Source organism: Budorcas taxicolor, chromosome 7 (assembly GCF_023091745.1).
Source record: "Budorcas taxicolor isolate Tak-1 chromosome 7, Takin1.1, whole genome shotgun sequence".
NCBI classification, from domain to species: domain Eukaryota; kingdom Metazoa; phylum Chordata; class Mammalia; order Artiodactyla; family Bovidae; genus Budorcas; species Budorcas taxicolor.
Window position 1 is genome coordinate 61325618 of NC_068916.1, and position 24996 is coordinate 61350613.

The window sequence follows — 24996 nt, forward strand, 5'->3', positions numbered from 1 at the left end:
GGAAGTACACGCCCAAATCAGGATCTTCTAGCTTTTCTTGAGAAATTGGAGGCTCCAGGGACTTCACTGGCGGTCTAGTGGCTAAGACTGCGCTCCCAGTGCTGGGGCCTGGGTTCAACCTGTGGTCAGGGAACTAGATCCCACATGCAGCAACTAAGACCTAGTATAGCCAAATAAATAATGGATTAATTCTGTGCGTGCTAAGTCGCTCAGTCGTGTCCGACTCTTTGCAACGCTATGGACTGTAGCCCCCAGGCTCCTCTGTCCATGGGATTCTCCAGGCAAGGATACCAGAGTGGGCTCCATGCCCTCCTCCAGTGGACCTTCCCGACCCAAGGATCAAACCCACGTCTCTTAAGTCTCCTGCATTGGCAGGTGGGTTCAAGAAGCTGGAGGCCCCAGCAGTGTGGGTCCTGCTTTTCTGAGTAATAAAAATTGGACCTTCACACCAATAGGGAGGTGCAGAGCTGCCCTCTGCCCTGGCCGGGCTCCTCTCCGCCACCAGCACCTTTCAGTTTAGTCCCTGCTCTAGGTCCTCCTCTGGCCTGACTGCCATCACCAGCCAGCCCCCCTTGTTTAGTCTTGGGCTGTTTAGTCAACAGCTGGTTGAACTGCTCTCAGCCGGCTCCTGCTTTTAGCTGGGGATGTGACAGCCAGATGTGAGCTGTGCTGGGGCCTCTGGCTCACCCCTGCCACCTTGTCCTGGGCGGCTGTCACCTCTCATTCAGATGCCTCGCCAGCAGCACGCTAGCCCTCGGGTTTTAGTAGTGCCTGACTCACACATCCCTTTCACGGTTGGAGTCAGCCCTGGAGGAAGGATATTCAGCGTGGAGGCCTGTGTTCCCGGTGTCTGTGGGGCATGCTGGCCACCCCGCCACACACACTGTGTGTCAAGGGGGTCATGCTGTCTTCCTGGGAGAGTGAGATCGTTGCTCGGTGTCTCAGTTGTGCTTCCTCTCAGCTAACGAACACCCCCTTGCCCACCGTGTTCTTGTCCGCTCAGAAGGAGGGTAGCTCCAAAACTGCCACAAGCAAGACCCTGGCTCCAGCATCCCTGGAGAAGAAAGCAGAGGAGTCCTCAACCAGCAGTGATGAGGACCTGCCGTCGAACCAGGTAGGCCGGCCCTGTCCCTAAGGGCACTTAGGCTAAGAGCTGGGCAGATGCGCCTGGGAGATGGCAGGAGGAAGCGGCGGTGGGGGCATGGGGAGGGCAGGTCTGTCCCACTTACAGCGCTTCCCCATTTTCTGAGCTCTTTCTTTTTTTTTTTTTTAACACTTTGATCTCCACAATAACCCTGGGAGGCAGGTAGCAGAGCCTGCCAATGGAGGGTCAGAGTTGGCTCCCACAGCCCCAAGGCGCAGGTACACAGCATGCCACCTGACAGGGAGGGCCTGTTACTGCGGGAGGCACATGCTGTGTCAGGAATCAAGGCCCAACAAGCTGGAGTGATCTCCCCAAACTCTTATGACCCATAAGAAGCCCAGGAAGAGGCAGGCACTGGCCCCTGGTTCCATGTGTACGCCACTTCCTGTTGGGATTCTGTCAGAGCCCCGCGGGCCTGGTCCCAGACCTCGCTCAGGGAGCTACGGCCCGTCTCCACACGCTGCCAGCCATCCTCCCCTGGCTCCACCCCTGAGGGCGGAACCAAGCCCCGCATCTCCCCAGCTCCAGAGGCTCGCTTTCGTTCACCTGGCAGGAGTCTGAGTTTCTGTGTGAGCCCCAGGACTTTCCCACAGCCGGCATTGCCCTCTGTCCTCCCCTAGCCCCAAGGTACTAGAAGCTTCTGCCAGGCCCTTCAGAGATGCCGGAGTTCCAACCATCAGATGAGTGGGGTCTCCCTATCCAGCTCCCCTTAAATATCATATCATACACTGATTAGTCCATCAGTAGGGCCAGGTGTCATGCACACCCATGGTATTGGGGTGCTCACTGTCTTTCTCTCCTTTAATAGCCTAGATTAGAAGAGTAACTGTGAACAACTCCATCTACCGTTGGCCACTTCCTGAGTGCCAAGGACTATGCTAGTCCCCATGTTTTCCAGCCCTATGAGGAAAGGTGCTTCTTTTATTACCATTTTGAGGAGGAAGGAATAAGTCCGGAGAAGTTGGACAAGATGCCTGGCGTCACATGGCTGTCATAAGGGACAGACCTGGTGTCAGAACCCAGGCTGTCCATACTCTGCTCGCTCCCTGGCCCTGCCCTGACACTCCCCTCCCTGTGGCAGGAAGACAGCTGGGCTTGGGCCCTGCCCTTCTGGGCTCTCCGTGGAGCCTTTTGGAGCCTGCCTCCTCTGTGCAGGATCTAAACAGCTGGGAAGGAGGGGGCCGCTTCTCCCTTCTCTGCGGGGGCGGACTAACACAATTAAAATGAACATCATGCTTAAACTGAACCATTTAATTGGTACGTTAGTCCTCAAGGTTTTGGAGTCCCTGTTAGAAAAGAAAAAGGAAAAAAAATCAGCACTTTGAGCATTCCCCAGAAGGATTCAGGGAAGCCGGCACAGCCCAGGGGAGCTGCAGCCTCCTCCCAACTTTGGGGTATTTTAGCTCCTTAATCCCCAGCTCTCTAATTATGATTATTATTGTTATTATGCATTTATCAAGCACTTCTCTACTGATGAGTTTCACTGTTTTTATTCTTAGCCCATCACTGAGAGTAAGGGATTGATACCAGGGTGGTGGGCAGAGCCCCAGGCTGGGAGGCAGAGAGGGGCTGTGGGTCCATTCCCAGGTCCCCTCACTGTGCCTCAGTCTCCCCCGCTGCAGGAGTTGGGCTTACCTCTCAAAGACAGATCAGGGGATGGTCCCTGCGTGGCTTAGCCCTGTTGTGTAGGCATTAATCCCAGGCCAGAGTCTGTGCCAGGGCCTAGGGTAGGTACCAAATTTTAACAGACAAGGCCTTACCTTAGAGTTCCAGGTTGAGTTGAAAAGAAAGAAGAGGCCTCTAAGAAGCTGAAATTAAGGTGTTAAAGATCTAAAGTCTAGCATGGCTGGTCCTCGGAGTCCCTGTCTGGTGCTTGGAGGACCAGCTTCCAGCCCTGGCTCTGACACCAGTTTGCTGGTTACCCTGGGTGAGACTCCCTGAAGGCTGGTGAACCATGGAGGCTCTGGGCCACATGCCCAGGAGTGGGATTTTTCAGCTCCCTCAGGTGTGGGCCTAGGATGTGCTACCAGCTCCAGACAGTTCTGGGAGAGGCCTCAGAGAAGTGCTGCCATCCAGAGCTCGGGTCCCCTCGTGTTTGTGTCCCTTGTCCCCGGAGTCAGCAGTCTAGGCCAATCCATTCCCCCACCCCCCGCCCGACTGCCATGACCCAAATGATGGCACTCTTGTGATGCACTCAGCTGTGACTTCCAGAAGGCCACGGGGTTTGGTCCTACAGGCACTGACCCCTGCAATAGAAAGAGATCCTGTGTGTTCCCTCTGGGCCCTCACTGCCCAGCACCTACAGGGGCAGAGTGGAGGTCCAGCCAGGTGTTGAGGCTGCTTCCGCTTCCAGTGAGTCTTTCCTGACCCACCCCAGAAAGAAGGTCCTTGTCACCCCATGTGTATCGTGCTTTGTGGTTTCCAAAGCAGACCAGAAGCTCTTTGGTGAGAGAGCCCAGACTGGGTTACTAAGAGCCCTTCCAGAAGGTGGGAGAGTGAGGCTCACGAATCTCAGGGGCTGGGCCACACGACGAGGTTGTGGCAGAGGTGGGGTCAGAAGTGTGTCCCATGTACCCCACCTTTGAACCTTCCTCTCCCATCCAGGGCTCCGTGGGCCCCGGCCCCCCCCGCCCTGCCCCACCCCAGCTCAGAGGCAGGGCGGGCAGCGTGGGCAGGTAGAGCAGGGCGGAGGCTTCTGCTGCGGAGCTGCTTTTAATATCCCAGACGCTATTGTTTGCCTCAGTGGGTTCGCTGCCTCTCTTCGTCCCCGACAATCTGTTCCTCTGTCTTCTCACATATATATAGATCCCCCCTCCCTCAACTGAAAGCCTTCTCCCACTTCCATCCTTCTCTCTTTCATCATGTGGGAAGGAAGTCTCTGGAAGTGGCAGATCAGAGCGGCTGTGGGGGAGGCTGTTTGGCAGGGGTAGGCAGGGCCCGGGCCCGGCAGAGCTTCCCCCTCGGGCGGGCCCCTTTCTGCTTTCCATTTCATGTTGCCTTTCCCGCAGCACCCTGGAGGACACGGAGTCAGGCCCAGTGGGGTAGGCAGAGACCTGGGTTCCAGACCATGGCCATGGGCAGCTCCCTTCTGCTCTCCTGCTGCCCTCCGTCTCCCTGTGGGGTCAGGGGGTGGGGGCAGAACTCAGACCAGGTCAGCTCTCTGGGGACTGGAACGTAGGCTCCCCGGGTGTCCTTCTAGGCGGTGGGCATGTTCACTGGAGCTGTGGTTCCCAGACATCTGCCAAGAGTCCACAAGGAGTGTTACTTTTTTCTCTTTTTTTTTCGGTGTCTTACTGGAAAATGCAGAGCATGCCCCAAGCTAGAACAGTGTAGAGTCGCCAGTCACCATCCCAGCTTTGGTAGTTCTGGACTTGTGACCAGTCTTGGTACATCCTACATCTTCACTCTCTTCCCCAACACCACTGTTTTTTTTTTTTTTTTTTTTAAGCACAATCACTGAAAAATTGGCCCACCTAGTCAGCGTCCCCATTTCCCCAGTTGCCTTATGACGTTTTCTGTATCTAGTCAAACAGGAATCTAGGTAAGGGCCACCAGCTGCATTGGGTCCCTTTGGTCTTAGTTGGTTTTCCCTGAGCAGTTTACTTGTTGAAGGTCCTGGGCCCATGTAGTTTGGGCCACCTTCCTGTGTCCTGGCAGGAGGCAGCATCAGAGTCCTGGGCATGGGGGCAACTAGACTGTGAGCAGCCCCCTAGCGACCCGTCAGGCAGCTGGCGGGGCGTTGCTCAGAGCGCCCTGCACAGCGGGTGTGTGTCTCTGAAGTCAGCGAGGGGAAGGAGGCTGACCTCCACATTCTGGGCCTAACTTGGCTTCAGTTAGGCTGTGTGACCTTGGGCAACTCTCCCTCCCCTCAGGACTTGTGGTTTTCCCATCTATATGATGGAGCTGATACTGTTGATCTCAGGGGTTCCTCTGAGGGTCGGGTGGGCTCCTGTGAGCTCTGAGGAGCTGTGCAGTGTCTTGGCGGGTGCCTGGGCTGGGAGTGAGCTGGCAGAGCCTTGGGAGCTCTCTGGAACCCTTGCATTGTAGCACCCTCCCCTACCCACCTTCCCTTTCCCCTGGCCAAGCTGTTAATCACTGGGGGGGTGTGTTTTGTTTTTGTTTTTCAAGGTGATTAAAACCCCTCTGATTTTTGTCGACCCTAATCGTAGTCCAGCTAGCCCAGCTGCTACCCCCACCCAAGCGCAGGCTACAGGCACCCCAAGGAAGGCTCAGGCCTTGGAGAGCACAGCCAGGAGCTCCTCTGAGAGCGAGGACGAGGACGTGATCCCCGCTACACAGTGCCCAACTCCTGGTGAGCACGGGCCACCCTGCAGGGCTGACTCCCTGGCTGCAGCTGCCAGACGTGTGCACACACACATCCGTTGAGGTGCCAAAGGGAGAAGACACTGGCTGAGTCCCAGCAAGTAGTTGGTCTGGAGGGGCTTAGGGCAAGGTTTTGACCCTATGTTGGCTCATCCCCATGAGGATCTGGCTTGAGCAATAACTGTGCCAGGGCCTCTCTGTGCGGGTTCCAAAAGGTAGAACCCAGACTAGAGACTCGAAGCTGCATTGACCAGGTTTGTAGTTCAGGAGGAGCCTTGTAACAGCTGGCTGACTAAACTTGGAGAGGGCTGCAGGGTAGTGAGCCTCTCATTCCTGGTGGCATGTGAAGGAGATCAAATAATCCCTAAACAGAGAGGTGTAGGGAGGAATTCCTGGAGACAGGACCAGATCTGGATTTTCTTTTGACTTTTGACAATCTGTGATTCTGACAGTGATAGCAAGAAAATGGGTAATTATTATCATTGTTGTTACCAGAACACTTTTTGATGATATTAATACCTGATCTTGGCGGGTTTATTAAGAAATGCAGATTAGCACAAAAGAAAAAGCATCACTTGTAATCCCACTGTCCAGAATAATCACTGTTAACATTTTACAGACATTAACTTTACAAAAACCAAAGGTACAGTGTGTATTTTTAGTGAGACCATACTGTACATATGCTCAGTAATCTTGACGTGTTGTGACGTTCCATAGTCACAGCGTGATCCCCACTGGCTACAGAGTGGTCACCTGGGAATCCTGCAGTTTTTTCAGCCAGTGTTGAGTTGGAGGAAGCTAAGGGTTTTATTTGGGGTGCTGGGCTGTTACAAACAGTGCTGCAGTGAACACATGTGATTGAGCCTCTGCACATGACCACGGCTTTTCTAAGAGAGAGGGTTTTAAATGCGCAGAGTCGTGTTTGGCTCCAGTGCTCTGCCTGTCATTCAGGAGGAGCAGCTTAGCCAGCAAGGGGGACTGCAGGTGGGGAGGGGCTGAGGAAGAGGCCTGGGGTGTTGCCCACAGCTGCCGTCTCATCTCCTTATAAAACATGGAGACAGAGGCCGCTCCTGCCTGGAAGGCTTGGGAGGGGGTTTAAGGGGCTTCTACCACATGGGCCCTGGGCACTGCACAAGGTTCCCAGGATGGGCTGATAGAGCGGGTTTTGCTGCTTGGGGGAGGCCACAGGGCTTCTGTGCCCTGACATACCCCCTCCCCCTCCATCTCAGCCACTAGGACCAGCGTGGTGACTGTGCCCACAGCACCTCCAAAGGCGGCCCTCAGAGCCAGTGTGGTGGGGGCTCCCAGCAGTGAGGACACAAGTCAGGGGTCTGAAGGCAAGAAGCAGGAGGCCTCAGCCACTCAGGTACCTGGTGGGCAAGGGGGCGCTGCCGGGCCAGTGGGCTGAGGGGCCCCTCCTCAACACCACTTCCCCTCAGGGTTGCTGGGTGGCACTGTAGTTGCTCTTACCCACCCTGTGGAAGCCAGGGCCTTTCCTGGCCTGGCCATAGCCCTGATCCGTGCCCCCGAAGGTCAGGAAGCATCCTCTGGCATGTGGCCCGCTGGGCAGAACCAGCACAACTCCAGCAGCTTCTCCAATACCAGGCTTTTGATTTGATTTCTCTCTCATGTTTGCCGTGAACAAAAGTTGCCCTTTGTTAATGTTCATCATAGTGACCAGTAACGTTCTTCCTAGCCTTCACTATTTTCAGTGCATTTTTATTTCTTTGGTCCTTGCTGGAACCTAAAAGCCAAGCAGGGAAGAGTTAATGGCTCATTGTTCAAAGGATGGAGCTGAGCACCACGCCCTCAGCAAGAGGGTCAAGACGCATCCAGGATCAGGCAGGGCTCCTAGATCCTAGTTCATTGTTTCTGGGGCCCATTGCTCGTGGGGCCATAGCCGTTTGTTTTTCCAAGCCCTTGCACCCCACCCCTCTTTTCCTGAGATGGCAGGAGCGAGAGCTGGATAGGCCAAAGCAGGACTTGGGCACCTCCACTCACTGGGGCTCATCACGACCTCTAACCCAAAAAGAGCTTCCTGGGAGCTTGTTTGCTGAGTGGGTGGCTGGGTTGTGGTCACTGCGCCCACCAATCTGCATCCATTTGGCCTTTCAGCCAGCAGATGGTGCTGAGCATCTGTCCATCCTGGGAACTGGGGGTACAGCAGGAAGAAGACAGGGAGGGGCCCTGCCCTCATGGAATTCCCAAGGCGGGGGACAGCCATTAAGCAAGGAGACCAAGAGTTAAAGTACTCACCAACTGGTGGGTGCTTTGAAGGGAGCAGTATCGATGTAAGCGAGAAACAGTGGGATGACTTGCCTTAGAAAGGATAGGCCGGGGTGGCCTCTCAGAGGAGGCGATGCTGGGGCTGGAGAAGCAGCCAGGCCTGGGCAAGCTGAGGAGCCCTCCAGGCAGGGAGACCCAGGCACAGAAGCCTCTGGGGGAGCACTTGGGGCTATGAGAGCTGGGAGAAGGTGGGGGAGCAGGGGCAGAGGGGCCAGGCTTCATGGCCCATGGTGAGGGCTGAAGGAGGCCTGGGGGTTTTGGCGAGGGATCACACCCAGTCCTCGTTCCGTTCTCTCCTTGGCTGCTGGCAGATGTGGGAAACAGAAGCAGCCCCAGGGAGCCTGTTGAGGAGTCTGCTGCAGCCGCTGGTCTAGAGGCTCGGACTCAGTGGTGGGGCCTCAGGGGGCCTGAGCCCCACCCCTTCCCTGGGCTGGGAGCTGTCTGTGGATCCTCTGATAAGGATACTATTAGCTTATTTTCTGTCCAGTCAGTGGCAGTACCCCTTCGACCACCCCTCAGCCCTCCACTCCACCTCCAGGTTCCTCTGGCAGCTACAGGTCCCCTCCCACTCCAGCCAGGCAGGATGTGACCAGGGTGTGGCCTAGATGGCATGCCAAGAACCTGGGAGCCCCAGGCCAGGCTCTCACCCACTCATGCAGTCTTAGGCTGAGGCCAGCCCCTGGGTCTTGAGTCTGGGCCCATCCTCTTTCTGGGGGCCCTGGGCAGGGTCCTGTCTCCATGGAGCCAGGCTGGCTCCTCACCTTTGCCTTTCACAGGTGACCAAGAGGAACCTCCCGCTGACGCAGGCTGCCCTGAAGGTTCTTGCCCAGAAAGCCAGTGAGGCCCAGCCTCCTGCTGCCAAGACCCCGTCTTCAAGTGGGGTGAGCTGGGGAGTTGGGGGCCAGGCCTCACCCCGGAGGGGATAGTGTTCAGAGGCACAGGAGGTAGAAGGCAGGGTGCAGGCAGGGGCCCAAGTCCCAGCGCTGGCATTTAGCTACCCTGTGACCTCGGCATGCTCATTTACCTTCCCAGGCTTCTACTGTGCATGTCCCCCCACCAAAACTTTCTTTTTGAGGAATCTTAGTTCCTCAACCAGGGATTGAACCCAGGCCCTCAGCAGTGAAATCCTGGAGTCCTAATCACTGCCAGGGAGTCTCCAACTGCCCATCCTAGAGAGTGGTGGGAGAATTAAATGGGGCCTGTTTGCGAAGCCTCTAGTGGTGCCTGGCCCTTCCCTGAGGTATTCAGTAAGCACCAGATCTTATTTTTCCTTTCCATTCTCTCTCCTTTCCCCAAATCAGACTGACAGTGCTGTGGGAACACTCTCCACGGCGAGTCCCCAGAGCACCCCTACCCAGGTCAGAATGGCCAACAGGCTCAGAAAGCCTGAGGTTCCTGCAGCTCAGCGGGCCACAGCTACTCCCTCGGGGCACCCCACACCCAAGGCCCCTGCAACCTCAGATGACAGCAACAGCGGCTCTTCGGGAAGCGAGGACGAAGCCAAGGGGTCCCAGGCGGCCCCGTCAGCCCACAGGCCAGGTGAGGCTCCTGGGAGGGAAATGCTGGAGGGCCTGGTGGAGCCCTGGGCTCAGATCTCTGCTCTGTAGCTGCCCATGTTCTATGACTTTGACCTAGGCATCTCATGCAGGACCTCAGTTTACCCAGCTATACAATCCCATGACCAAATTGGTCCACATGACATGAACAACCTTTTTACTTGACTGTTTGGCCATGCCCAACCTTTTGGGATCAGGCTTCCCTAACTGATCCCCAGATTCCCAGGACCACACCTCTCTTGGGGATTAGAAGGTTTGGGCATGCAGGTGTCTCACTGGAAATGCTGCGAATAGCAATAGATCATGGAAGGGATCAATGAGGGGCAATGATGCCTTAGATCAGAGGGTGAGGCACGTAAACAGGGACAGGCCACCTCAGGGCCCTCCTGCTCCCAGAGCACTCTGGCCTGTCCAGCGGGCAGAAGAAACCTGGGGTTCCCAACAGTTACCTGTGCTTCTCCCGTAGGCTCAGCCCCTTCCAGGAGGGAGACCTTGGTGGAAGAGACCACAACAGAGTCCAGTGACGACGAGGTGGTGGCACCTTCCCAGGTAACTGCAAGGGAAGGGGCTGGCGGTCTCAGGAGCCTTGAGGTAGGAGCCCCAGGCCAGGCTCTCACCCACCATGCAGTTGTAGGCTGAGGCCATGCCCTGGGTCATGGGTCTGGGACCAAGCCCGTCCTCTTTCCAGGGGCCCTGGGCAGGGTCCTGTCTGCACAGCTCCTCTCCTGAGGTCCCACTTCAGCATAAAGCTGTGAGAAGCAGACTCTTGGAGTCTATAGAAAGGGTTTACCTTGATTTTAGGTGATTTCCGGATAAAAACATTCTCTAACAGATAACAGATGGGATTTCTTTTAAGGTTATCATCTTTATGTGGCAAGTGCTAGTGCTTTTCCGTTTGCATTATTAATAAGTTTCCTTTTTAAATGAGGCTGTTTAAAATACGTATTCATTATAGTAGTGCAGGAGGTGCGCACACAGGGCTGATGTGCCCGCCGCCCAGCTGGCCTGAGGGTCCCGGGGCTGATCCCCTCCAGTGGGCCATGCACTGCTGGGCTTCTTCACACTGGGCTTCTTCAGTCTCTCCTCTCAGGTTTTGTGACTCCTGGGCTGACTCCAGCTGGTTCCAAGACTTCAAAGGCCACTCCCAAACCAGACACCAGCCCCTCTGTTTCCTCTACTCCGGCCACCAGAGATGCCCCAGAAGGCAGTCAGGAAGTGGAGCCCCAGCAAGCAGCAGGCACCATGTCCCCTAAAACAGGTGAGTCAAGGGCTGCAGGAAGGACACAGCAGGATGTGGAAGAACAAGGCAAGGAGCCCCTTTGCCTCCCTCAGGAGCAGTCCCACCAACATGGTCCTGTCTGCCAGCAGGGCCTCCCCAAGTGAGGTCTGGTACCGCTACATCAGGCCTGGAGGTGCTCGTCAAAAGTGCAGGGGCCTGTGCCCTAGAGTCTGGCTCCTGTAGTCTAGAGCCGACCGGAGGTCGGGTTATCCAGCCCTGAGGGATGCTGGTGCACCCTGTAGGCTGCTCCCTACCTTAGAGGAAGTGCACCTGGACTTTCAGGGTAGGCCTTGGCGCTCTCTAGCTGTTCCTGTTGACTTTTCTTCCTAACAAGTGGGCTCCTGGTACAGGGTGTAGGAACCTGGGATAGCTCAGACAGAAGATGGGGTCACGTTTGAAGAAGTCTTCTGCACATGGTGAAGACCCCGGGCAAAGGACTGACATGCTCTGAAGCCTCAGACAAGCCCATGGCGACTCTGGACCTCGGTGCCTTAACCGTACAGGGCAGGGGTTGGTGGGTCCATTGGTGGCACATACAGAACATGGCACATGTGGAGAAAGCCACGTGGTATTTGGAGGGCAGACTCGAGTGCTCAGGTCACCTGGCCTAGGGTGTCAGCCACAGCTGACTGTGCCAGCACTCTGGGACCGGTGTCTCAGAGGGTCTGCCTGGGCCAGCTCTCAAGGTTCCCTGGTCTTGGCATTCTAAGGGGTGTGGTAGACAGGAGGCAGAGAAGTGGGTTGCTGAGGCACCCTGTGCTCTCCTTGGCTCCCTTCTCTAGCTGACTCCTGTTTTTGCCACGAAGCACCAGAGGACTGAAGGGGGCCTCCCTCTGCCCTGGGAGCCCCCTCTGCCTACCTCCTCAGCCCCTGGGGCTCTGGAGCCAGAGCTGCTGCAGGTCCCACTGCACTCTGAAGGGAACAGCTTTATTCTCCCCGCATGGAGCCAGGGCCAAGCTCCCAGCACCTCCCAGAGCCCAGGGTGTCGCCACTCTTGTGCTGTGAGACCCCAAAGGGACCTGCGAAGCTGGGGCAGTGCCGGGACATATGCTCAGCTCCCAGTCCTGGGGCCTCTAGCTGCAGCTTGCCCAGTGCTGGGTCAGCAAGAGGAGTCATTGCTCATTTTCTTCCCCAGTGTTCTTCTCTTTGTGAGAGGCGGGTGTGACAAGGAGACATTTTAGAGGGGGCTGTGGAAGGTTTTTTTCACACGTGTAGTCAGCACACAATTATCAAAGGAGAGCAGAGGCGTGGAAAATTCTAAACAAAGGCTGCAGCAGAAGTCGCTCTGGCAGGCAGTAAACCTGCTTAGTCAGCTGCCGTGTGCGTATTCCCTGCACCCCCCACCCCCAGGCCAAGCCACCTGGACCCCTGACCACAGAGGGCTGCAGGCCCCCAGCGTACAAGTGGGCATAGGTTGGATGGCCACATGACCTTGGCTTTTATTTAAATGCATCTGTGGTTTAGAACAGTGAGGGGATTTCTTGTTCATCCAATGCCTCATTTTATAAACAGTTTGGTTTTCAGACCCAGGGCCCAGGCATCCTGTCTTCCTGCCCTGGGCTCCTGACTGGAAGGTGCCGTCTATCCTGTCCCATAGATTCTTTGATTTGATGGCGGATTACAAGCCCTTTTGGAGAAGGAAATAGCAACCCACTCCAGTATTCTTGCCTGGAGAACTCCATGGACAGAGAAGCCTGGTGGGCTACAGTCCATGGGGTCTCAAAGAGTTGGACACAACTTAGCAACTAATACTACAAGCCCTTTGATTAACATGCTGGAGTTAATTTCCATCCCCAGCCTGAACTTGAGTTTTCAGCGTGAGGAGACATGAAAAGAGCTCCAAGTTAGAAGCAGGAGGAGAGGTGTGGGCAGGAGACCCAGCGGGTTCCCATGGTCCCATCTGTACTGCATCAGAGAAGGTCAGGTCTATGCTGGACCCCTTTGGCTTTCATGCCACCGGAGGTCTAGTCCCCAATTCTCTCAGGTCCATAACCCCAGGTCCTCTCTCCATAGGCAGAAAAGAGGCTGGTGCCACACCTCAGAAGCCCGGGAAGGGGCCTGGGAGTACCCCGGCCTCCATGCTGGCGCTGCAGAGCAACATCACCCAGCGCCTCCTGAGCGAGCCCTGGCCCCTGAGCGAGGCGCAGGTGCAGGCCTCGGTGGCAAAAGTGCTCACAGAGCTGCTGGAGCAGGAGAGGAAGAAGGCCGTGGAGACCGCCAAGGAAGGCAACCGGAAGGGCCGCCTGGGCCATAAGCGGAAGCTGTCCGAAGACCAGACAGCCCCCAAGGCCCCCAAGAGCAAGAAAAAGAAGCAGCTGGCAGCTGCAGATGGTGGGGAGCATGTGGTCTCCTCAGAAAAGGCCCCCAGGACTGTCAAAGGGAAATCCAAGAAGGACAGAGCAAGTGGTGACGTCAAGGAGAAGAAGGAGAAGGAGTCTCCCGGCTCTCAGGGGGCCAAGGAGAAGCCAGTAGGGGAGCTGGGGACTCCGAAGGGTGACGGGGGAGACCACGGCAACCTTAAGATCAAGAAAGAGAAGAAGAAATCTGACAAGAGTAAGTGCCTGCTGCAGCCCAGAGCACACTTCCCAGTCCTGCTGAGGGCTGCAGTCACCACTCGGGCGGTGGCCCTCAGCCAGCACAGAGAGGGCTGAGAATGTCTTGCCCGTCTTGGGAGCAGGATGGGCAAAGCCGGAACCAGGTCCTGGAGCAGTGGAGCCACCACCACCAGGACGGCGCTCACAGCTCCAGGGCGTGTTCCGCTCGCAAAGCCCTGCCCTCCCCCACGGCGGCCACAGCCACGTGCACTGGCAGCCGAGGCTCCTGGGGTCCAGGCTCCTGGATAGCAGCCGCCCCTTGCTGCATTCTGTGCTGGAGTCCTCGTGCAGCCGGGCCACGTTTAACCCCCACCCCAGCCCTGTCTGATGGGTGGTCACTCATTCCATTTTACAGGTTGAAAGTGTCTTTTTAAAATCAGTGTGTAGAAATTTTACAAAGTGAGTTAAAATGGTAACAGTCCAGGGCTTCCATGGTGCCAGAAATCATAAGACTTGTGCTTCGATAGCTCCCCAGGGTGTGGGGCATGGAGAGGAGAGAGCTGTTCTAGGGCCCCCGAAGACCTGCCCTGTCTGCCCACTTTGACCCCAACCCTTAAGATTAACATCTCTTGTTTAGCAATTTTACTTTCTTCCCTTAGAAAAAAAAGACAAGGAAAAAAAGGAAAAGAAGAAGAAAACAAAAAAGGCCTCAACCAAAGACCCTGGCTCACCATCACAGAAGAAAAAGAAGAGAAAGGTAGAGTGAGTCCCAAGGAGTCTTGGGCTAGAAAAGGGGACCCAGACCCAGTCCCCAGGTGAATGTGATCCGCCCCAGCCTCCGGATGTCAGGGTAGGGGGTAGGGTAAGCCAGAGCCAGTCCCTGTGTCCCTACCATTCTCAGGGTCCCGAACAGGAGCTTGTGTATTGTGAAACACTAGAGAAGAGCTAGGAGGTGGGGGCCACCCTGAGGGGCCCAAGGTCTGTGCATGTGGGAGCTGTGGAGCTGCCCTGTCTTGCCTGTGAGGTAGGAGGCTGTTATGACAAGTGAAAAAAAGAGAAGCCCCCCTGGGGCCGGGAGACCAGCTAGGCTGTTGCAGGTTTCTGGGTGAGAGAAAAGGTTCCCTTGGATGTGTGTGCCCCAGCTGGCGGGGTATCCCCACGGCAGAAACACGGCCTGCCTCGTGCATGTCAAGGGCTGACCGCCTGACCCGGGGCCCTCAGCTCCTCATACCCAGATGCAGTTCTCAGCAGGGCCACAGCCGCGGTCAGAAAATCAGAGCGTCTGCTGCTGCAGAGTCCTGGGCTCCATCCTCCAGGGCTTGGGGGGCACCCTCCGTACCCTCAGGATTTGTGTGTCCCCAGTATCTGTTCTGGGGGAGCCACAGAGCCTCGGGAGGGAACTGTCATAGCCCCTCCTGGTGGGGGTGGCGTGGGTGGGGAGACACTTGAGGTCCAACAGCATCTCCTGCTTCTCTCTTCACAGAAGAAGACGGCAGAGCAGACTGTCTGAGGGACGCCGGGTGGCAGGTACACTCCCGGCCTGGGGACCCCTGCTGACCCTTTGCTCACTGGGGAGGGCAGGTGGTCAGCTCCAGCACCCACTGTGGTCCTCAGGAGCGAGACTGGGCCTCGGGGGTGGGCCTGAGGGGAAGGGGTTTTGGAGAAAGAGGGTTCAGTTCCTCAAGGGCAGTGGGTGATGCCGGGAATCAGAGCTGCAGAGTCAGAAAGATCCAGGAGAGTCCAGACAGTGACCACCACTGAGTTGCTCAGGTCGGGGGAGGTGGGGGTTGCTGGGATGTGGTAGCGGAGGGGCACACTGGCATGCTTCCTCCTTGTACATGAGGGTAAGGCTTGAGGTTGGGGACAGCTCAGTCTCTCTTTCGCCACTGTCACTCCTTTTCTTTCTAATTTTGTAATTCGAGGGCCTTTCCTCGAATGGGAAGGAACATGTTTTACTCAAAACAAGCCATTCTGATGGCTCTGTGCTTCCCAGGTGGTGGTGAAGGGGTGGAGTGCTCCGCCTAGCTGAGCGAGCCCCAGCCTGCTGTAAACAGGGTGATACAGGCCTGGGCAGGTGGTGAGGCTTCAATGAAGCTAAGCTCTGAAGCCCTCGTCCCAGTTCCTGGGACACAGTCAGCACCACCAGGTGTCCACCGTGGTTAGTTAATGCTCCTATGCTGCATGGGGAGAGCTTTTGATTTGATTTTGTTCTCCTTGGTGGAGAAAAAGTTGGGGAAGTCTTATATCTCCTTCTCCCAGGGATTTCTTAGCCAAGTGGTGGCCAGCCCCACGCTTCTTCCCTCTGCCCAGCGAGGGTGGGAATTGAATTTTTAACTTCCCCTCCCTCCCCAGAAGATGATGGCCAGCTGCGATGTCCATGCCGGCCAAACCAGCGAGCCCTGAAGAGAGGCTGGTCTGAGGAGGAAGAAGCCTGCCTGGCTCCATGACGTCTGCTCACTGAATTCTCTCCAACGCAGGATGCCTCGGACGGATGGACATGTACAGTATATATATATTTTTTTAAGTGACCTGCCCCTCCCTTCTCAGCTCCAACATGCCTAGAGGCCTCAAGACGTTCTGCCTCTGCTCTGTAGACCCAGTGAGGCTCAGTCTGTGGCTCCTTCGGGCCCTGGTCTCTGACTGATGCTGAGGCTTTGTCCTCCTTTTGTCAGTTTTTCCCTGTTTTGTTTGTATGGGTTTTTTTTTTTGTAAGAACTCAGAAAATAAAAGACTTGAAGGAAAGGTGCAAGTTCCCAGTGCTTCTGGGCAAACGTTCTACAATTGATTGATTCTTGGAAGGGAGAGTCTGACTGACACTGGGAGATGAACAGACCTCATCTGCTCAGGATTTATTCTTGACGGTGTATCAAGCCTCTGGGATACTGTGCTGAGTGACACCCTGTCTGCCAAAGGAGGAGACTCAGTGAAGGGCCCTGATGGAGTATGGAAGGCTATCTAAGCTAAGGGGGAGCTTGGGCACGGTCAGGCTAGGTTACAAAGGTTCTGCTATGATGAAGGCAAAAAGTGGAGGCACTCAAAAGATGTGTCAGGGTGACATCCACAGGAGTTTGTGATGGCGGTGATGGTGGGGAGCCCACTTCCCTGGTCCCAGAGCAGTGTGAAGCATCTCTGGTCATGAAGGTCCAAGGCTTTTAGCCTTCTGCTGGAGACAGTGAGCGTCCATGCAGAAACAGCACTAAGCCTGGGGGTTCTGGGAGAGTCAGGGTGACAGCCAACTGTACCCTTAACTGGGGGCCCCTGGGCAAGGACCCCCTCCCAGGTCACCTCTCTTCCTCTAAGTGTGTTGGCTAGAACAGAGGCTGCAGAGCATTTTCCTGTTGGGTTCCTTTGACCCCTAGCAAGTCTTCAGACTTAGAAATGGAGAGATATTAATAAACTTTGTCATTTAGGGCTCCTCTTGGAAAGTCCAGAAATGTGACCACAGGGGCCTGTGCTCCTCCTGGCAACAAGCGGCTGGGGCTGCACAGCGGCCACCCCTTAAGTAGGACATTGGCCCCCAGTTCCACAGCCCCCACTCCCTGGTGGTCTCAACACAAGGGCCTGCGTTGTTGCCATCTGTCATTACACTTGTACTGTTCTTAGTATAGAAATGAAAACGGGGACAGGAGAAGCTGGACCCAGAAGAGCTGGTGCTTAAAGAATTATGGGCAAGAGCCTGTTTCTTCTTCTTGGAAGTAAAGTATTCCTGTGTGTGAAACATGGAGAAGTGGTCTGTGTCCAAACACTGCAGCCCCCCAGCCCGGCATCTGTGTGTGGGCTCCCCAGGCTGTGACCTCCCTCCTCGACCACAGGGTTCAAGGTCTTCGGTTCACCCCCTTGGGGTAGACAGACCATGCCCAACAGAACAGCTGAGAGCCGGGAGTGTTCTACTCACTACCTTTTATTCTCACAGGAGCCGTGGTCGTAGGGCTGATGACAAGCTTGGCTGTGCAGAGGGAACTGGGGGGTGGCAGGAAGTGAGGGGAGGGGCTGCAGTTTGGGGAGGCTGGTTCTTCCTGGGTGTATGATGCTGGGGACAGGGAAGGGGTGGCTCATGCCCCCAGTTAAAGGGCTGGAAAGCTGAAGCCTGGACGGGAGGGGACAGCAGAGGTGTCTGTCGTGGGACTTGGGACAGTGCCGTCCCTTCTCCCTGCACCTGCCCACCACTTCATGGGCCTCTATCTTGGAGTTCCATGTCAGCCTGCTGTGGTGTCAGCAGTGGGGGTCAGCCACACTCATGGTCCATGTCCGTGGACCTTGCATTCCTGCTAGTGGATGGGAGTTTGGGCAGCAAGTGTACTGCTAGTCTATGCCGTTCTGATATGATTGTCGTGTCCAAGGATGATGGAGAGGCAGAGTCTCATAGAATGAGGTGCAGGGTGGGAGACAGCAAGGGGAGGGGTGTGTAAGGGAAGGAGGGGACTGGGGCAGGGAGGGAAGCTGTGGCCTTGCAGGGCTGTCTGGGTGCTGGCGTCTGCGTCTGCTGAGCTCACAGGGCGACTGCAGGGAGGGAAGCAGCAGGTTAGGGCTAGAGTCACTTGTCCCTGCCCCCTCCCAGCATCCTGTGGCCTCAGAGCAGTTGAGAGCCCTTCACTCTCCACTGCCTCCTGCTTGGATACAAGAATTGACCGCCATGGCCCCAGAACCCCCAGCCCTGGTCCTCATCTGTGAGAAGGAAGTTGGAGAATGGCCTGGGGTCATCATCCACAGGCGAGTTGGCCCCTCTGGGGATAAGCTGCTGGGGACCAGATGCCCTGCAAGGGTGCTTACCTGACTGAAATCCTGCTTACACCTCTAGCCCAGATGACGGATACTCCATCTCCATTGGGTCTGCAAAGGAACAGAGAATCCACTCGTTAGCTGCAGTCTGGCCTACTGTGCCCACTGGCAAGGGGCCTGGGTGGGCTAGTTCTTCCCAACCTTGCCACAAGCCTGGTGCTTGGTAAAACAGATGTGAATGGAAGGACGCTTGTTGGATGGCTGCAAGCAGCAATGAGATGTGGCTGGGGAACTGAATGAGCGAGGCCAAGGAGGGGTGATGAAATCAGGTGGGTGGACCTGGAGGGCCCTGGATGCACGCGTGGATGGATAGAGTGGAAGGGTTGGAGGACAAATGAATTAAGTAGATGAGTGTGGACATAAGGAGAGAAATAACAGTACACAAATAAATAAGGAATGCACAGTGGGTGGATGCATGGCTGAGTGGCTGCTCCCCGGAGAGGGCACCTTGCGTGTCCTAGTGTGTGCTGGGGGGACAACCTGCCCCTCAGCCTTTCTGATCCTTCCTGCTCCTGGCATAGTGGCCACTGCTTACCACTGCAGTTATGGCGCCCGCGGCTCCTGGTGTGGGGGACCTCGGTGCCGTTGGGGAAGACACACCAGCAGTAGCCGATGCTCCCATAGCACTGGAGCGGCATATAGTTGCCGTTCTCGTCGCAGTTGGGCTTGAACATGCCCGGGTGGATGGCAGGGATGCGGCTGACCTCTTCCTGGCACTGGGTCAGTACTGAAGCGACAGGCACGGTGAACACAGTGAGTGAGCGGGCTCTGGGCTGGGGTCTCAGCAGAACCAGAGGTCCGCATAGCACTGTGGTGTGCCTAATGCCTTCTGTCCAAGTGGCTGCACTTGCTCTACCAATTGCACAGATGGAGAAACTGAGGCCTGGACCAAACAGGTCCAGGAGCAGAGAGGAAGTGAATGGCTGTGTTGCTAATTCATCCCAGATCATGATGATTTCTTCTGACAGTCAGTGCCTACTAGAGTTTAGAATTGCACCTATGATTCTGGTTCCTAGAGAAAAGCAGTAGACTCCTTGCCAAGTCTGAGCTCCCATTACTGGCTGTATCCAAGTAGAAATGGGGGTTACCATGTGGTGAGGCTGTTATAGAGCGGATTTGAACATTAGCTGGAAGTTGGTCAAGATAACATGCAAGGTGCCCTCTCTGAATCCATGATGGAGAATCCTGGGGTTCAGGAAGGGCGGGCCCTTGATCTTCCACTTCTGAAACTGAAGCCCAGAGGGAAGAGACTTGCTCAAAGTCACATATCCAATTAGCACCAGGATGAGAACAGAGCACCCATAATGGCTTTCAGGCTGAAAACCCTGTTACACGTTGCCCATGAGATGGAAGAACCCCAAAGCCCCTTATCTAGCAGCCATGGCTGTGTGACCTGGGAGAGGTCCCTTGAAAGGGTGGGAATCATGAGCCCAGCCCTCTTCTGGGAGCCTGCAGGATGCAGTGCTGGGTGAGGAAGATCATTGCTACAACTCCTGCGATGTTTTGGGTGGTTTTTGCTCCAGGCCTCCTTGTGCAGTTCCATCCTCCACAAGGGAGGTCACCTCCTGAAGGGACAGGATGGGGGCTGGGGGCAGACGAGCCCAGAAGAACAGGCAGGAGAAACAGGAGTGAGAGCTGAGAGGCTGGGAGAGCTCTGTGCTTGGATCAGGGAGCACCCAAGGCCCTATCCCTGAGGGAGCTCCCAGAAACCCCGCCTCCCCAAGATTCACGTTCCCTTTACCTTTTGGTGGAACCTCAAAGGGCTTCTCCTCCAGTGAGTTCTTGCTCATTTCAAACAAGAGCCACTGATGCAGCCAGTTCTCAAAGAGCTAATGGAGATAAAGGCAAAGGGTCAGGGTTAGTAGCCCACTCCCACCCTATTGACTATGCCCCTGGGAACAGAGACGTGGAGGGCCAGCGGGGACCTGGTTCCCCCTTAGACACCCCACAGGGTTTCGTCAAGGTGGTTCCTCGAGTTCAAGCATTCTCCCATGGTGGGAGCTTCTTAAGTGCTGGGAAGCCGCCTCCAGCTTCCTGAGAATGGCTTCGCTGCTCACACCCCTCGTCCCAGGGCTGCTTTAGACAGGGAGGCAGGGTACCAGTGCAGGGAAAGCTGCTGACCTTCCAGTCCAAGCCGTCCATGGAGTCCTTAAGGTGTTTCAGGTTTTCTGGCAGGCTCCCCTTCAGCTGCGGGTACACCTTCAGGGGGTCCGCCTTCTGCAGGGTAGCAAAGCAGGAAGGAAGGTTAAAAAGCTTCCAGGCAGGCTAGGTTTAATGTACAGCTCATGTTGCCCTGATCTTTGGTTCTGAGGTGTGGAGCCCAGACCTCAGCACACTGGAGCTAATGCGGAAGGGGATGTGTTAAAGTAATCCAGGGGCCCAGCTACAACACCCTGGGCCTGGGAGTCGGGAGACCCAGTTCCAGGCCCAGTTCTACCAACAGTCCTCAGTCTTCTGATCCTTGCAGACTCTTACTCATCTTCCAGGTCTCACCTCCTTCCGAGGGAACCCTAGACTTCATCCCAACACTCCCGCCCCAGTTAAGTCAGATCCTTGGCCTCTTTCTCTCAAAGCCCCCTGCATATCCCTCATCACCTGGTCACTTGTCTGTCTCCCATGCTAGCCTGAGATCTCCATGGACTAGGAACTGATCTGACTGCTCCCCACTGTGGCTCTGGAGCCTTGCACAGTGCCTGGTGCTGAGTAGACATGCAGTAAAAATTTGGGAAGGAATTAAACAGGCATCTTCAGCAAGTCACTTCCAGACTCTGGGCCCTAGTTTCTCCACCTCAAACACAAAAAAGTGGGGAGCAGTGGGGCTGAACTTCATGGAACATTAAGGGCCACATTTGTGTTGCTTCACTAATCTGCGGAGCCCACATTGAACGTCTGCTGTGAGCCGGGCCTGGGGCCTGTGGGGATGGGGTGGGAGGTGGGGGCTGCCTGGCCGGGCTCCACTCACCAGGAGCAGGTGCATCACGTGGTCCTGTGTCATGTTGCCATACTTGGTGGCGTTCTTCATGGGCTGTGGAAGGAAGGAAGGGAGGAGGAGTCCCCAGCGCTGGCACCTGGGGGTGGGGCCCAAAGCAGAGCCAGCAGCTGGGGTCAGGGTGAGAGTCTGGATTCCCAGATGTTCAACAAGTCCATCTCTACCACCTCCCACTGTGAGAGCTTGAGCAGGTTGTTATCTTCCTGCCTCAATATCCTGTTCCTCTACTCTGCTTATGCTTTCCTGCCCAAGGCTTTGTGGACAGGAGATAGTTTTGTGAACAGAAACATCATCTATATATCAAGGGCTCTGAAAATAGGAGGGACTGTGAGATGCTCTGGGAAATGGGAAGCATTTTATAATTTGTGGAGGGCTAGGCCTTCCTCCAGAGAGGGCCCCAAGAGGCTCTTTCCTTCTTCACCCCTAGAATTCCTGTTCCTCCCCCAAACAGCCAGGACCGCCTCTCCAGCTGTGCTTTTCCTGAGCCAGGTGTCATCCCCTGTCCCTTGACACTTGCCCTCTATCCAGGCGGGGTAAGCTTCCCTCTCCTACTGCCCTGGGGTTGGCCTTACCTCCGGGCCTGCCATGGGCAGCGCCCGCATCAGCATGGGAGTGGCCATCCGCATCTGGCTCAAAGGCTTGGCAGCTGTGGGGGCAGAAGGCACAGCATGAGTGTGGCCCCAGTGCCCAGGGAAGAGGGTACTCAGACCCAGGGACCGAGAGCTCAGACCCAGATGAGGGGCTGGAATTCCAGACCAGAGGGTGAGGACAGTGGGCCCAGCTGGGGCAGGAATGAGGGTTCTTTGAGGTGAGGGGCAGGGGTGTTGTCGGGACAGAGGCAGGGCACGCACGCTTGGGAAGCTTCATGCGCAGGTTCTCCAGCTGCAGGTTCTGGGAGGTGACCGTCAGCTTGTCCAGCCGGCCCTGCTGCTGGTACAGGAAGTAGGCAGTGGTGGCCTGGCCAGCCAGGAGCAGAGCCACCAAGACAGAAAAGCCCGTGTACAGGGCTCCACGACTGCACTTGCTGTGGGGGGAGGAGAGGGACATAGGTTAGAGGAGAGTCCACAGAAGTGGCTGTCCCGGGGACTGGCTGGGAATGGGGGAATGTGCCCCCACAGTTCCAGCCCTTGCCCTCAGCTGCCCCTAACAAACACACGCTTTAAGCACAAGTAAGTGCCTATGAACTTACAGCTTGACGATATTCCCCTGACCCCCTACCTCCAGCCACTGCTGCCCCTATAGCCCTCCCAGGCAGAAATCATGGAGCTGCCCCTGTGTGGGGAAGAGCCAAGAACAAGGGCCTTGTCTTCTCGAGGGAACCAGCAAGGACAGCTGAGGAAACCCCAGGAAGACCCTGCTGCCTAGTAATTCATGACATCACAAACATGGCTCAGTCTCATTGCCTCTCTGCTCGCCAATCCTCTGTGATTTCTGGACCCAAGGCCCAGTCCAGGGATTACTCTGAAAGGAGAATGTAAAAATCCTGTGTGGAGAAAAGGAGAAAACCAGAAAGGAGGGGAAAACAAATCCTACTTTTTGGCCTTCCCAAGGAAAAGGGGTGGCCTGGCCTCTGATGTAGTGAAAAGTCCACCCACGCTTGGGTCTTCCTGAGTTTAAGCTCTATAACCTCCTCACCTTTTCAGCAACCCCATACCCAAGTTGAGTCCCAGCTGTTCCTCCCACCTTCTCTTCTCTCAACCTCAGTTTCTCATAAGGTCTAAGATTCTAGAAAGTCATAATAAAGATGAGACCCTGTAACCTGGATTGCAATCCTGGTTCTGTCATTCCCTTAGCTCAGGGAACAGGGGCAAGTCACTCAACCTCTCTTAGTAACTTGAGGTAAGAATATCTACTCAAAGGGTTGTTATATAAAATGAGATCAGGATAAAGCTCTTGACTCCATACCTAGCACACAGTTAGCAGTCTGTAACACTGAGCACTAATCTCAAGGGAGTTAATGATTAACTTTAGCATCTGGTTTCCTTCCTCTTCGTGCATCTTGACGGCCTGTCTCCTGGTTCTGGATGAGTGCCAACTCTTGTCACTTCCTCCTTTCTACTGCCTCTTTCTTGAATAAATAACTGGCCAAAGTCAGGAGCCAACCAGAACTAGGGGGAATCACGGTACAAGTGTTGCCAGGCAGAAGTGTTCACAAAAAGGTCCAAAACAGGCCAGGACAGTTTTCAGAAGCAGTGATTGAACTGAGGGAAAACCAGACAAGGATTTGACAAGGGGGCACCCCTTCTGCTCACTGAGCCCACGATGGCTCTGCAACTCACTGGGTGGCCTGTGCTCAGAGGCGACCCATTTCCCCTCCCTGCAAATTGTGCCTCTAGAAGGGGGTCGGATGGTAGACAAACTCAAATTTTAATATCAGACTAGTCCTGGGTCCAAATTCTGGCTCCAGGATTCACTAGCTGCAATAACTTTGGTGACTCACTTGTTAATACAAGTCTCAATTTTTTCTTATGTAAAAATGGAAATAATAAAAGTACCCAACTTAAAGAGTTAGTAAAAGAATTATGATTGAGTTAGGCATTTAGTTATATATGCCCACCACAAAACTAATCATACTAATATCTAACAGGGACTGAGGATTGGTAACAAGTATACAGTGAATAGGAACTATTATCATAACCACTGTCATTATTATTGCTGCTGCTACTACTGAGACCCAGAGAGAAACTGTGATTCATACAAGTCATATACAACAGTTGCAGAACCTTGACCAGAATCCAGCCTTCACAAGAGTTGGCCCTCCTAGCCACGGGATTCCCCAAGGTTTTCACAGGCCAGGCACTAATGGTCTGTCTCTAGTTACATGTCCCACAGAATGAAGTTCCTCATGACATCTCTGAGAGTCTCTCCCAAACCCCTTTCTGCCTGGCAACTGCTGACATCACAACAAGTCCCTATAATATGCAAATTACCTGGGAGCGGGGGCAGGGACATTGGGGTAGCTGTATTCTAATCATTCCCCATTTTTTTTCAGGGAAACAGATGGATAAGGATCTGGGAAAGGGTCCTCTGGATGGCTGTGCTGGCCCCTTACTGCAAGGGAGAGGGGCATGGGCAGGGCACCACCCACATCAACCCACAGCCCCTTCTGGAAATTTAGCCAGAGCCCCACACCTCACCCTTTTTTGACCCTCCTCCAACATCATTCCCTCCTGTGATAGCAAACATCTTCATCTACTCTACAGACACCTGCAACTATAATTCCCTTGATATAAACACATATACCAACTTATGATAACTAGGAGGAAACTCCTCAATGATGAGCTGCTTCTGCCATTCTCTCTTAGAAAATCTGCTTCTCCATCTAGGATCCATAATATATTCAAAATTCTAATCTAGGGCTTGGCCCAGCTTCAAGGGACTCTGGGAAGGTCCTGATACTGTGGGAAACTGTAGGGAATGAGTACAGAGCTCTCTGATTTTCAGAAGAGAAGTATGTGATGCAAAGAAAGTTAAAACCCCTGCCCTAGAGGAACGCGCTCATTTTACAGGCGGGAGAACTGAAGCCAGACGGCCAGAGACTTGCCCCAGACCACCCAGTTAGTGCTGCCGTCAGAGCCCAAGTTCACGCCTCGTCCGACTCGAGGTCTAGTGCTCCTTCTGTAGCCCTGTGCACGTACATCTGTGCAGCCCAAGATTTGGCTGCTCTCTCCTACTGCTCACACATACCTCTCCTGGGCTCTGGGGCGCTGGCCCAGCATGGGCAGCTGCTCATGGTTGGAGATGAGGTCACGCTGGTCTTCCATGCTTCTGACCTCTGGTCTTTCCCCTCCTGCTGCTGCTGCTGCTGCTGCCTGCGTATCTGGGATGCTGAGCCCTGTGCTCACCTCTTGAAGTTGGGGCTGAGGAGGAATCTGATTCGTCCACAGGAGGCCACTCCGCCCACCCGGTACAAGTGGAAGTGAAAGCCACAAAGCTGGAAATACCCTCACTTCAGCAAGTTGCCTTTAATGGGACAGGATGAGGAGGGGGAGCCCCCACCGAGGCAGGTGAAAAGGCCAGCATGTTGCCGTTGGCTGCCCAGGGCCCTCGTCACTTGTTTCTGGGCAGACCTGTGGATTCATAAGGCTCCTTGGAGGTTTCAAGAA

General features: G+C 55.1%; 2 protein-coding genes across 3 annotated transcripts in view; one reads left to right on the top strand and one right to left on the bottom strand.

Annotated features, from left to right (window-relative positions):
- TCOF1 (treacle ribosome biogenesis factor 1) overlaps positions 1 to 15864 on the top strand; it is a 38471-nt gene extending 22607 nt beyond the window's left edge. The window contains exons 17-27 of the mRNA XM_052642642.1: positions 1004 to 1114; positions 5273 to 5456; positions 6697 to 6833; positions 8530 to 8634; positions 9055 to 9292; positions 9776 to 9858; positions 10387 to 10567; positions 12602 to 13141; positions 13782 to 13879; positions 14606 to 14649; positions 15475 to 15864. Of these exons, the coding sequence (XP_052498602.1) occupies positions 1004 to 1114; positions 5273 to 5456; positions 6697 to 6833; positions 8530 to 8634; positions 9055 to 9292; positions 9776 to 9858; positions 10387 to 10567; positions 12602 to 13141; positions 13782 to 13879; positions 14606 to 14632 (1704 nt within the window). The 3' untranslated portion in view covers positions 14633 to 14649; positions 15475 to 15864. The remainder of the gene's footprint in view (positions 1 to 1003; positions 1115 to 5272; positions 5457 to 6696; positions 6834 to 8529; positions 8635 to 9054; positions 9293 to 9775; positions 9859 to 10386; positions 10568 to 12601; positions 13142 to 13781; positions 13880 to 14605; positions 14650 to 15474) is intronic.
- Positions 15865 to 17005: 1141 nt separating this feature from the next.
- CD74 (CD74 molecule) lies at positions 17006 to 24775 on the bottom strand. Of its 2 annotated transcripts, XM_052643452.1 has the most exons (9): positions 24578 to 24775; positions 21742 to 21914; positions 21463 to 21536; positions 20864 to 20926; positions 20023 to 20118; positions 19643 to 19730; positions 18437 to 18628; positions 17893 to 17952; positions 17006 to 17622 (listed from the first exon to the last, which is right to left on the bottom strand). In XM_052643452.1, the coding sequence occupies exons 1-8, from the start codon at positions 24652 to 24654 to the stop codon at positions 17909 to 17911; spliced, it is 807 nt and encodes a 268-aa protein (XP_052499412.1). In that variant the 5' UTR covers positions 24655 to 24775; the 3' UTR covers positions 17006 to 17622; positions 17893 to 17908. The 2 variants fall into 2 exon arrangements, with proteins under 2 accessions (XP_052499412.1, XP_052499413.1); XM_052643453.1 differs by lacking the exon at positions 18437 to 18628 and having other exon boundaries at positions 24578 to 24755.
- Positions 24776 to 24996: the final 221 nt, after the last annotated feature.